This window comes from Nothobranchius furzeri, chromosome 16, assembly GCF_043380555.1.
Source record: "Nothobranchius furzeri strain GRZ-AD chromosome 16, NfurGRZ-RIMD1, whole genome shotgun sequence".
Classification (NCBI taxonomy): domain Eukaryota; kingdom Metazoa; phylum Chordata; class Actinopteri; order Cyprinodontiformes; family Nothobranchiidae; genus Nothobranchius; species Nothobranchius furzeri.
The window spans coordinates 42439555-42452930 of NC_091756.1; the positions used below are offsets into that span (position 1 = coordinate 42439555).

Consider the following 13376-nt stretch of genomic DNA (forward strand, 5'->3'; position numbering starts at 1 on the left):
TTTCTCATTTAGCAGATTCTTCAGTTCACTGGTGATCCAGGGTTTGTTATTAGCGAAGCATCTCACTGTTCTGGTGGGTATGATGTTGTCCACACAGAAGTTTATATAGTCAGTGACACACCCAGTCATGGCATTGATGTCCTCTTCATATCCTTGGCAGAGAGTCATCCAATCTGTGGTCTCAAATCACACCTGCAGGGCTTCTTCAGCATCCTGTGACCATTTTCTCACAGTTCTTCTTGTCACAGGTTGCCTCTGAACAAGTGGTTTGTATTTTGAGCAGAGAAAAACAAGATTGTGATCTGATTGTCCCAGAGGAGGTCTTGTTTTGGACATGTATGCGTTCTTTACATTTGCATAACACAAATGTCTTGTTTTCTCTGGTGGAGCAGCTGACAAACTGTTGAAATGTTGGAAGTGCAGCATAGAGCTAGGCATGATTAAAATCACCGGATATAGCCACACATGCATTGGGGTGCTGGGTTTGTAGCTTAGCGACAACAGAACTGATGGCATCACATGCATTTTCAGCAATGGCTGAAGGCGGAATATAAACGGTTGCCAAGACAACACTGGTGGACTGTCTTGGCAAATAATACGGGCCACAATTTACTGCCAAGAGTTCAACATCTGGGCTGCAGAGACGACGTTTCACTGAAACGTGACCTGGATGGCACCATCTGTTGTTGACAAGCACTGCCACTCCACCTCCTTTTCTTTTCCCGCTCCTCTTCAGATCTCTGTATGCTCGTACAGTCAGGAATCCTGGCAGAGAGACGCTGTAATCTGGGATATGGTCCTGCAGCCACGTCTCAGTGAAACACATAACACTGCACTGCCGAAACTCTGGCTGAGTCCTTGAAAGGGCTTGGAGTTCCTCCATCTTGTTGGCCAGTGATCTCACATTGCCCATTATGATCGATGGAAGAGATGGTTTGAATTTCCTCTTTCTCTGTCTCTGTTTTGCTCCCGCTGTGTATCCATGCTTCTTGCATTTTAGCTCATTTGGGATATGTGGCTTCAGTTGAGGTATTATTTCAGCCTTTCCAATGTTAATCAGCTGCTCCTGATTGTAAACCAGCTTGTTGCCATGGTTACGCATCATGACAAATGCTCAAAAAGTGAAAAAATAGCAGTAAAAATCATCCAAGCTTCACAGCACCAGAAACAGAAAAGTAAAATGTCCACAAAAATACAGTTTTTCTTGAGAAACTAGAAGAAAAAATGTCCCAAGAAAAGGCAAAACTTACATATAGTCAACAGAGCTACTCCAACATGCAGCCACCCAGAACAGCGCAGTTCCGGAATGATGGGAGGGTATGTGGGTATGCGGGGCCTTTTTAATTTGTTAAGCACTTTGAGTTGCATATATTGCATGATTAAGTGCTATATATAAATAAACTTTGATTGATTGATTATTTGATTGATTGATTGATTGATTGATTGATTGATTTCTTTTTTCTACCTTCGGAACATCGCTAAGATTAGAAGCATCCTTTCCAGGAGTGATGCTGAAAAACTAGTTCAAACATTTATTACAGCAAGACTGGATTACTGTAATTCATTACTCTCAGGAAGTCCACAGAATGTAGTTAAAAGTCTTCAGTTTGTCCAAAATGCAGCAGCTAGAGTTCTGATGAGAATTAAAAAGAGAGATTATATCTCTCCTGTCTTAGCTTCCCTACTAAGAGAGGAGGCTGCCTGTTAAATTCAGAATAGATTTTAAGATCCTCCTTCTCACATATATAGCTCTCAATAATCATGCTCCATCATACATCAGTGATATGATTGTTCCATATGTTCCTAACCGAGCACTTTTCTCTCAGACTGCAGGTTTACAGGTGGTTCCCAGAACAGGGGCGTGACCAGGGAGTGGCCTGGGGTAGCACATGCCACCCTTGGAATCTGATTGGCCACCCCAGGTGCCACCACACTAATTTACCTTTAAATAGGCTTTTCACTGTCCACAAAAGGCTTGCGGGTAAAACAAAAAAAGCATAACCATTGGTGCCACCCATGCACAAAGTTGTGCCTCACCTGGGAATCCTCATTTTAAAAGATCTGGACACGCCACTGTCCCAGAAAAATAGGATGGGAGGCAGATCTTTTAGCTGTCAGGCTCCTCTCTTGTGGAACCAACTCCCAGTTTTAGTCCAAGGCAGACACCTTGTCTACTTTTAAGACTAGGCTTAAAACATTTTTATTTGATAGGGCCTATGGTTAAAATTTGATGTTAGCCCAGATCTGGACAAGTGGGGGAGTACAGGGAGGTGGAGTGTACAGTCGGTAAAGACAGCTCTCCCTTGCCCTGCCTCCAATATGCCTCCATCTAAAAGGCTAGGTTATCCAGAGTTATCTCTGTAGTTATGCTGCTATAGGCTTAGACTACTGGAGGACATACTGACCACTTTCCACACTCAACTACTTTCTTCTACAATTTGCTCTTTAACTGTATTATTTCCTGCTATTTCAGCTGTTAACTTTATTTTTTCTCTAAGTGTATTTCTCCCCATAAGAAGCTACAATGGTGTTCTGCTGAGCTGTGGTGCCCTCATGGAGGGGGCCATCGTCTTAAACACTGTTGCTAACTATTTAATCATTCTCCCTCTCTTGATAATAACATTTTACTTGACATTGAATGTGCTACTACTAGTTTACCTGTTTAATTACAGATTCACTAGGATAAATACAATAAAGTTTATCTCTTACCAAATAGAATATTTACTAAGAAATCACAATGTAACCATAGAAACATTACTCAGGATATGTGTTGTGTGGGTGGATGTGTGTTTGTGTGTGGGTGGGCTGGTGTTGGTGTTGGTGTTGGTGTATGTGTGTGTCTGCTCTGTCTTCTCAATCCCCAGTGAGTCGTGGTGGATGGCTGCTTATACTGAGCCAGGATCCTCTGGAGGATTCTTCCTGTTAAAAGCGAGTTTTCCTCTTCACTGTCGCTAAATGCTTGCTTAGTAGGAGGATTGCTGTAAAGCTTATGCAATTTGCTGGGTTCCATTAATAGGAAACTTTTTTCTGATTGGCTTAATGAACTGACCTGTATTGGAATGTTTACTATGTGAAGTGCCTTGAGACGACTCTTGTCGTGATTTGGCGCTATATAAATAAACTTGAATTGAACTGAAGTGAATTAAGGTACCCTGGATCAGCCCAAATAAAATCGTGTTACAGTAGTTGAGGTGAGCTGTAATAAATGCATGAACTACTGCCTCAGACAAGGATAGTTTCACCTTAGCCAAACGCTGCAGATGATTAAAAGAGTAAGAAACAACTCTATTTAAGTGGCCATCAAACCAGAGTGTGTTACCCAACTTCACTCCAAGGTTTACTACAGATACCTTTACCTAGAAGGAGGCGTCAATGTGACCATTTGGCCCAAATAATATGGCCTCTGTCGTACCGTCTTTAAAATGAGCAAAAATAGGCAATTGTGATTAAAAAAATGTTAAGAAAGAGAGAGAGTGAACAGGAAAGAGGGAAATCAGTGGATCCTGGGGAAGGTGGAATAGGTAGGGAGAGCAGAATAAAGAGAGTGGTGAAGGAGGTCGTACAAATCCACCTTGAACAAGTGAGTCTTCAGCTGCTTTTTAAAGGAGACCACTGAGTCCACTGATCTCAGGCTCAGGGGGAGAGAGTTCCAGAGTCTGGGGGCCACAGCAGCAAATGATCTGTCATTTGCTGTCTTGCAGCTTCATGTGCAGCCGAATCATTTATCTGACATTAGCACCAGGGTATTGTGTTTCCATCAGTGTCGACTGGAGCTCGAGCCAATAAAAAACCCCAACTGCTGCTGGGTCAATTGATCTGCACCGAATGCTAATTAAACACTTTCCCATTGCACTGAAAAGCCAGTTGTTAGTGGGTGTTAGCTGCTTTTCTGACCTCTTTTAAAACGACCTATCTGTCACTTCACTAAAAGGCACAGACAGACAAATCGGTGTGTAATTATGTTTGGAGGAAACTTCCTTATTTCTCATTGGTTTTTTGCTTTTTAAAACTCTTTACAGTTTTCATTGATTTAATTTTTAACTGAACATTTCCATTTCAGTTGCATGAATATGCCAATAGAAACTCGATGTTGCAGCTGGCGATGAAAGAAAACAACGTGCACGGCTCTGCACTTGTGTTTGGCAAGCAGCTGCACCGATACCTTTAGCTGTGGGGATAGCAACTCAGCAACAACATAACTTATTGACAAACTTCAGACTTTTTGCATTGCTGTTCATTTGGAGAGAACACACCTCCACTTTTTTTTATTGACAAATGTTAATTCAAAAACCCAGTGAGACAGTTTGTGCTGCAACTCTGCTGCATCTAAATGCTATTTCCTGTTTATTGCCTCTTGAACCTTGTGTTTTTCCTTCTTATCCTGCAGGCCAAGTGATGAGAAGCACCCTACAGTAACCGCTGATGGCACTGTGGACAACCTGGCTCAGGCTGTGGACATGATTCTCAAGCAGAGAGGCTTTTGAATTAAACCGAAGTGGAGCCCGAGCAGCCTCCACCAGTTCTGACGAGTATTTCCCAGTAGTATTAAAATGTAGCTTGTTAAAATGTTGCTTCACATTGGGAGTGGACACTTGTGCTGAGCTAACTCAAGAAAAATGTCAAAGCAATACAGGATATGTTGTGTCAACTCTCACAGCTCACCGTGCTCTCAGATGTGGGAAAGGATCAGCCATCTGCTGCCCCACGTAGTGTCACACTAGCTCCAGTGAATTCCCTCCTGAGAGTTGCGAATGCTTCAGAGCTGCACCGTGCATTTGTCGCCGTGCAATTGGCATAGACGGGATACCTCAAACTGACACGAATGTGCCTGTAACCAGCTGCTGATTGACAGTTAGATGATGAAAGTAATGCTGTGTGTGTTCAGACTCTGCTACTGTTACACTGCCTAGGAAGCTTCTGGGCACGAGTGCAGCCACACTGCAGAGTCGTGCACAAAATTAATCTGATGTCATTTAATCAATTTTCAAGTGTAAGAAAGCTAATACAACGTATATTTGATGGTTATGAATAAATATGTGTAAATGTGCGGGATCATCTTGTCATTGTTTCACTCAAAGCCTTAAATTTTCAACTCGACGGGGCAGAATGCAGCCTTGGCTCTGGCTTAAACTGGATATCATACCAGAGCAGCTTTTGTTTTACAATAACAAACCTCTAGAAATGGGAAGTGAGTTTTTCAGAGAGACAATAATAGCAGAATGCAAGCCCATTTGATGACTTCTGCAGCCGCCTCAGCTCACGTTTCCCACTCTGTAAACAGAAGCCAAAGCAGATTCCCCATCATCAGAGTAAAGAATAGCACATCTAGAACTGCCTATCTGTGTTATTTTCACATCCAGCCACTTCTGCTGAGGATTGTTGGGTGTTGGAACATTGGTTCATCGCGTCTCTGAGCCCGCTGGATCATGGAGGCCCTTTTTTTTTTTAAGTGGGCCATAAAACAAACGATTCTCAATCACTGCCCCCAAGGTTTCAGTGTGCCAGATGCGGTGAGCAGGAACAAAACCCCGCTGCCAAATGATTCAGCAAGGCCTTTCTGGTTCAGTTCACCATCAGCTGACACACAAGCTTTGAGTGTTATTGGACAATTAGAGGTAATAAAATGCTACAGTGTTATGAAACTTTCTGATCTGGTTGAATCGCTCCAAGTTCCCATTTAATAAATATTAATATACGCAACAAAGCGTCAGCAGCTGCTACTCTTACTTTCAACAGTCTACACATTGTCTGAATCAATGTTTTGTCGGTTTCCTTACTGCCCATTGGCCTTGTGTTGAGCCATGACACTTCTGTTTGACTGCTCTTCGATGAATTCACTTTAGCTTAATATTTTCTCTTCCCGGTTTATGGAAGTGTGGGATCTGTGGGACCTGGGACATTTTTCAACACCTCCTCCTGGCAAGTACACCATATTTCAGCATTAAGTACAAACAAGTCGCACGACCCAGAGCTGGCTGGTTGTTACCCACGCCTCTGAGGTCGTCCACCCGTTTCACACGGGTTACAGATTAGCAAACATTTACCTGCAGCATAGTCAGGCTGCCATGTTGGGTAAACAGTGACATGTTCCACCTGGAGTTCAGCGTATTGATTATTTCACTGCTGAGCTCCATAACCATTTGGATAATAAAGATGACCTCATTTTGGGAGATGTGTCTGGGCATGTCTGACCTCGCTGCCACTGGATCGACACACTGCTGGTGAAGCTTTGAGCAGCTGAGGCAGTTGTTCAAGGTTATTTATGCATCTTGGATTGCATTATTTATGCTTTCTTTCTTGTTTGTAGTTGTGTTGAGAACTTGGATTGAATTAGCAGCCTTGTTGAGCAATATGAAGTGAAAAAGTTCAAGTGATGTAACAGTACTCTGCCTTTATCTAAGTTTATAAATGGATTTCAGCAAAATATTCAAAATGGGGCCTTGCATCAGGGTTTTGGACTGTTTTTACGCCCGTTTCCACATGTTTGGAGGCTCAACAATCATAATAAAAATGCAGTTTTTCCATCAAATGATCTTCATATCAATTCAGGTTGATTTGAGGCAGATGCATGTCTGTTTGTGTCACAAGAGCATGCTGCGACTATCCATTTGAGTGTCCCACCCTTTTTTTTTACCTTCTCTTTTTCTATAACCACTGTTCAGATGGCCTCATTTCTATATTTCTGTCAGCTGACACATCAAGGATGTGAACCCTTGGAGTTTGTCTGCTGGGACCACCGGGAGCATTTCTTCCTGTTTTAAAGACCCCTCTGAAACTTTACATTTGTATTGGAAGTCTAAAACTATATTTTTATTCTATACTCACTGAGCACTCTATTTAAAAAACAACACAAATAGTTATTCAGCCAAACCAGTTGCAGTAAGTAACTCGGACATCTACATGAGCTGAAGACAGCCTGCTGATTTTCAAATAAGGCATCAGAACATGGGATGGTTGTTGGTGCTTGACGAACTGTAGTATTTTACAAACTGCTGACCCACTGGGAATTTCTTCCACAACCATCTCCAGGATTTATAAGAAATATCAAGTGAGCAGCAGCTTTGTGAATCAAAAATCTCTTGATGTCAGAGGTCAATAGAAGACAGGCTGATAAAGGAAATATCCACAGGTTATAACCAAAGTCTGCAGAATAGCATCTTTGCACCACAGCATGGTGAACCTTGAATCAGATGGACTCCTGCAGCAGAAGACCATACCAAGTGTCACTGCTGTCAGCTGAGAACAGGATCACCAGAACTGGACCATGAGAAACAAGAAAGGGTTTCCTGGTCTGATGAGTCAGGATTTCAGCAGCAACATTTAGATCAGGGGTGTCAAACTCATTTTAGCTCAGGGGCCACATTGCGAGAAATCTAGTCCCAAGTGGGCCGGACCGGTAAATTAAAATCAACTTCAGATTGTTTTCTTTGTTTTAATACAATCAATATAAAACAAGGCTGGAGCCTGAGGACAGTGTATCCAAAATAGTACAAGTACAACACCTGAGTGTACTTGAAAATGTAAAAAAAATAAAAAATAAATAAAAGCATTCCTTAGTGATTCAAAGAGCTTACAGATCACATGGCTAGATCAGTTTCATGTAGCACTTCAAATATATTTGACTCATTTTACTTTACATCTTTTAGCTTTCACCGGCACATCAACATCAGACAGCCTGAGTGGCGGCCAACTTCAGGATGTGATTCAAGTTCCTGTGTGAGCCTTGAGCGCAGCTTTGTTTTATTTATACTCATTACAGAGAAAACTTGCTCACAAAGATAAGTTTAGTTTCACTCTACATTGTAAAGTATGAAAATAAAGTTTACACAACCATCTCGTGGGCCGGATTCGGCCCGCGGGCCGCATATTTGACACCCCTAATTTAGATGGTCGGGTCAGAATCTGGTGTCACCAACATGAAAGCATGGATCCATCCTACCTTGTATCAACACTTCAGGCTACTGCTGGTGTGATTAAAATGCTCTTGTCCCACTTTGGACCTTTAGTACTACCTGAGCCTGGTTCAAACACCACAGCCAGCCTGAGTATTGTTGCTGACCATGTCCATCTCTTTATGACCACATGGACCCATCTTCTGACGGCTACTTCCATTAGGATACTGCATCATGTCACAAAGCTCAGATCGTCTCTCACTGGTGTCTATAACATGATGATGAGTTCACAGTACTCTTGACGACCTCCAATTACCAGATCTCAGTCCTGTCGAGAACCTTTGGGATGTAGTGGTATACGAGGTTCACATCAAAACTGCACATGGACCAGAGCGTTTAAAACTTTTTTGTTCAATCCATGACATGAAGAATTAAGTTTGCCCCAACAGCAAAAGGGGGTCCCACTCACTACTAATAAGGTGTACCTAATGAAGTGGCCTGTACGTGCATATTTTCAGACTGATTAAGTTGAGTCAAAATGAGATTTTCCAGAATGATGCTATTGAGACCATAACATGCATCTTTGCAGAATTTCCTTAGCACCCACTGACATATATACATGTTTGTATGTCATCTGTTTGGGCTAGACTCGTCTTACACATGTAGGCGCTCCGAAAACACACCTGCATTTACCCACCTAAACAACTCCCAGCTGTGTGCTACCCTGAACTTTCATCTCCGCTCATTTGGTTCTTCCTGTTTGACAGGAAACATCAGATCAGCTGACCAGACGACGCTGCACACCTGCAGCACTGAATGCGCCGTTATCCGTGGAAGCACGCACTTGTTTTTATTACAGGCAGTCGTCCCCCCGTCCCCCCCTCCCTTCTTCATGTGGAGCGTAGCTCCAAGCAGACAGGCCCTCTTGCTTGCCAAGCCTCGTGGTTTCCTAACATTTCATCACTCTCTTTTTCTCCTTGAGGGCAGCCATGCCAACAGCTCTCGTAGGTGAGATTTTTAAAGCCCTAGAAGTTGTAAAGTCTGAGCTAAAGACTGAGATTTCCTTCCTTTCCTTGCTTGCCTTCAATCTCACTCCAGGGACATACACCCCCAACAGCAATCTGAGAAGTGTCCCAGCTCAAACACAGAGTAGTCTGTACTCCGCTAAAGTAGCTGCAGTCATCACTAACCCAGTTGGAGATGTGACCCTCCACCACAGACACAGAACATGTCCCCGTGATACCATAACTGACTGCATACGAACACATAATTCAGCCAAAAGGCTGAATGTACACTCACTGGCCACTTTATTGGGTTGATTACGATGAACTCATTGTCATGTTCAAGAAACCAGTCTGAGATGATTCCAGCGTTGTGGTGTATTATCCTGCTGGAAGATGGGTAGTGTGGACATGAAGGGATGGACATGGTCAGCAACAATACTCAGGTAGGCTGTGGCATTGCAACAATGATCAATTAGTTCTGAGGGGCCAAAAGTGTGCCAAGAAAATGTTCCCCACACCATTACACCACCACCAGCCTTAACCATTGATACGAGGCAGGATGGATCCATGCTTTCATGTTGTTGACGCCAAATTCTGACCATAACATCCTAATGTTGCAGCAGAAATCAAATCAAATGTCTACAATATTCTATTGTCCAATTTTGGTGAACCTGTGTGAATTGTAGCCTCAGTTTCCTGTTTTTAGCTGACAGGAGTGGCGCCCGGTGTGGTCTTCTGTTGCTGTAGCACATCTGCCTCAAGGGTCGACTTGTTGTGCATTCAGAGATGCTCTTCTGCATACCTTGGTTGTAACGAGAGGTTGAGTTCCTGTTGCCTTTCTATCAGCTCAAACCAGTCTGGCCATTCTCCTCTGACCTCTGGCAACAACAAGGCATTTTCTCCCACAGAACTGCCGCTGGATGTTTTTACCACTATCTCTCCTTTCTCTGCCACGTTTTGTTAAAGTAAGAGTACGCCCGGTTACTTCTCACACCTTACAGCCTACGGTCATCCTGGGGAAGGGTTACTTCAAGGTTAAAAGGCAGCTCTTACAGCCTCAATGTGTCTTTGTCTCCAGTTTAGCTGCTGAACTTGGGTTCTTCACTGAATGAGTAAAATAGAAGTGTGTGGTTTGGAGTTTGTTCTTCACAGCTGAGTTTGCCTTTCGAATATTATAGCTCTAATTTTTATGTGAAGAAATCAAGCGTCACTTGACCAACTGGAAATGTTTAGTGGCTTGGTGGTTCTGCAGAATTGTCCTTCACTCCGACCACGTTTAAGCTGCTGAGTGAGGAACCTTAAAAACTCCTGCCAATTTCCAATTCTTGTTGTATGCACGTTATTTTTTCCAACTTAAGTTTGTTTGTGCACATTAAGAGGAAATACCATCAGTAGTTTAATCCTACAGTGCAGTGAAAAAATATTGACCCCATACAGATTTTTTCCCCCTTAAATGCTTCAGACAAGCAAACAAATTTCTATTTCAGGCAGAAGTCTAGAGCAGCAAATGCAATTTTCAGGTATTTCACTGGCCCTATGTGAAAAGTGTTTTCCTCCCTTGTTATATGAATGAAATGTGATTAATTACATTATATGGAAAGCTGAATTCAGTTTCACCAGCCACACCTCAGGCCTTTTTACCACCACACTCATGAGACTGAGGAATCAACATGAATGCAAAGTAGCACAACGGAGGAGTTCTGTGGAGAAACATGGTGGTGGCAGTGTGATGGTTTGAAGCATTTTTTATGCTTCAGGACCTGGAACATTTTCGTTAACAGATGGAACTATGATTTCTGCTCTACTGGAAAATCCTGAAATGCAATGAGCAAAGCCGCCTGAAATGCCTCAAACGTGGTTACATTTAAGATCAAGTTCACTTGTTTTGTCTAACACATTTGCAGTGGTCTCTAGTATAAATGAGTCCTTTATAAGTCTATCTCTTGTGGGGAAAAAACTCTGGCACTCCTGTTTCAGGAGCTAGGAGTTAGCCAGAGGAGAGTGGAGCAGAACACACCTCTGATTGGCTAGCAGCAGCGTGACTCTACCAGTGACTCTGTTTGCTCTGCAATGTGGATGTTTTGTTTCCGCAAATAACACAAACCTGGAGATCTGCTGCGTAGTGGAGTTGCTAATGCGGTTAGCTTCTACTATCTAAATGCTAATTTAACAATGTGATGTAGAATTAACTGGCTTTTCTACTTTGAGTGTTTCCCCTTCTATTTTCTGTCGGCTAATGCAGGAAATAGGACTAGAGGACTATTTTCATGTTCAGCCTGCATGTTAAACTCTAAATTACTGATTATAGTTCAGATTAACAAGTAAAAAAAGGTTTCTCTGTGAACCCGGCCTTTAAAACAACCCTGCAAAGACAAGCAGACCACAATTACACTTGGTCATAGTTGTTGCCAACAAGGGTGTTACGACCAGGTTTTAAGTTTAACGGTCACACTTTTTTTTTTACACCTGTGACACAACTGAGGAAAACCTTAAATATGTATACTATAAATCATTATTAAAGGAGAAAGGGCCATCCAGCACCTCCCATGGCAGTTTGTAAGTAACCAGAACTGCTGGAGTCATTGCCGGTGGAGGCTGTGAGTGCGGTGCAGAACCCTGGCATGGCCCACCCCCCATGTTATATGCCTATCTGCTGCCAGAACACAGCCTCCTTTCTCTTCTGTCACGGCACTGATTAAAGGCCAGGGGCCCTCGGTGTGTCAGTCTGCCGCTCAGCACATTTAACAAGGCCCGTGTTTACCCATTTCCTTCATAACAGAATATGAAGAGGACCAGTAAGTGGCCTGCACATACCACAGGCGGCTGACAGAGAGAATGTGACCGCACTGTGCAAGCATAAAGATTCTTGTAGGACAACATAATAATCCATTACGAGAGTATGCAGCGGCCTTGCAGGCCACTTAAGTCCCCACAGATAGGCTTTGTGTGGAATCTGAGCCCAGAGAATAGCATGTCAAGCAATCTTTAAATTACTTTAATGACGTGACTTTGTTCTTCCCCGTGGTACCTTACGCTTTCAAAGAATGCCAAGCGTCATTTGTGCACGCAGTCGTGCTGAAAGGGGTGCGCAATCACAACAGAGTAGTGAATCAGAAAGTTGACAACAATATAAACTCTTGAGGTTTGCACAGCCACCAGAGCTGAGGGGAGGGGGAAGCAGACAAACGGAGCAGCAACAGCCCTGACACATGGCCCACATTCACCGCCGCCTCCCACGTCACTGTGCTCCTTAGAGAAAAGGCCCCTTTTGTTTCCCAAAGCGGGGAGGGCGCAAGGTCTTTGGGGTGAACTGTCGCTCAGCTTCACCACTCAACCCGCCACCAAAATGAAAAAAGAAGAAAAAGAGACCGTGCTTTCCTCCCCTGCACGGCGTCCTCTCCTCACTCCGTCCCCGCTTCAGCACACAAACACAGACCCATCAGTCGCACCACTCTTGCTGCTGCAATTGTTTTCTTGCAACTTAACTGGGTCAGTGTGTATTGTTGCAATAGAGACGTTGCCAACAATGACCTTGCTGTTAATACATGTGCTCTATTCAGTCATAAAAAGCTTCATTCTAGCTAAATACCCCAACAAGACAAAAGTCCTGCAATGAAATGTGCAAATTTTAAACGTAGCTACGCAGAGTCGTATATTTAAGCTCGCTTTAGATTACTGCATGATGTAAAGTTTGGTAAGAAGACAAACACTTCAACACCAAAAATCTAATTTTGCACCAAAATCATTTACTCATTCACATGTTCTAACAGACAGGATGTCACACTTTGCCATTTACAAGAATTCAGGCTAGCTTGATAATTTATCCACACCCACTCACATCTCTTATTTGACTTTCTGAGCAACATTTTCACATTTGCGTTGATTTGTCAGAAAGCAGAGCCTGTAACCCAGATTTCACAAGTAGATGACAAATAACGTGATCACAAATGACACTTTTAAACCTGCATTTATTCTTTATAGAAATCATGTTTTTACATAGCGTCATAGTTACAAATTGTAAAAAGAATGAATATTAACGCTGTTAGCATCTCAAAGTATCTTCCAGACATTCAGGAGAGTAGATCTTACTGCATAGCCTGAAATGTAAAATGTTAAGCTCTTCAGTATTTTTATTGGTGTTTTGTGTGTGTGTGTGTGTGTGTGTGTGTGTGTGTGTGTGTGTGTGTGTGTGTGTGTGTGTGTGTGTGTGTGTGTGTGTGTGTGTGTGAGTGTGCGTGCGTGCGTGCGTGTGTGTGTGTAGCTCTTTAAGTGGTGTCTACTCCTCTCCATCATGTACCTATGCGCTTGTGAAGAACGTCAGAGGAAAAGACACTTTCAAGTGTAGAGAATTTATACAAGCCTGCTGTGAATTCTCTTCCAACAAAGCACAAGTAGGCTAATCAGGGTTAAAGAGTGACTTTATAAGATTTTTCAACTGATCAGTTGTATTTCCACTCATATCCGTCTTCCCTGACTTCCG

General features: G+C 42.9%; 1 protein-coding gene across 1 annotated transcript in view; it reads left to right on the plus strand.

The window, feature by feature from the left end:
* lhpp (phospholysine phosphohistidine inorganic pyrophosphate phosphatase) overlaps positions 1-4799 on the plus strand; it is a 45217-nt gene extending 40418 nt beyond the window's left edge. The window contains exon 7 of the mRNA XM_015962972.3: positions 4388-4799. Coding sequence (XP_015818458.3) covers positions 4388-4484 — 97 coding nt within the window. The 3' untranslated portion in view covers positions 4485-4799. The remainder of the gene's footprint in view (positions 1-4387) is intronic.
* The last annotated feature ends 8577 nt before the right edge of the window (positions 4800-13376 follow it).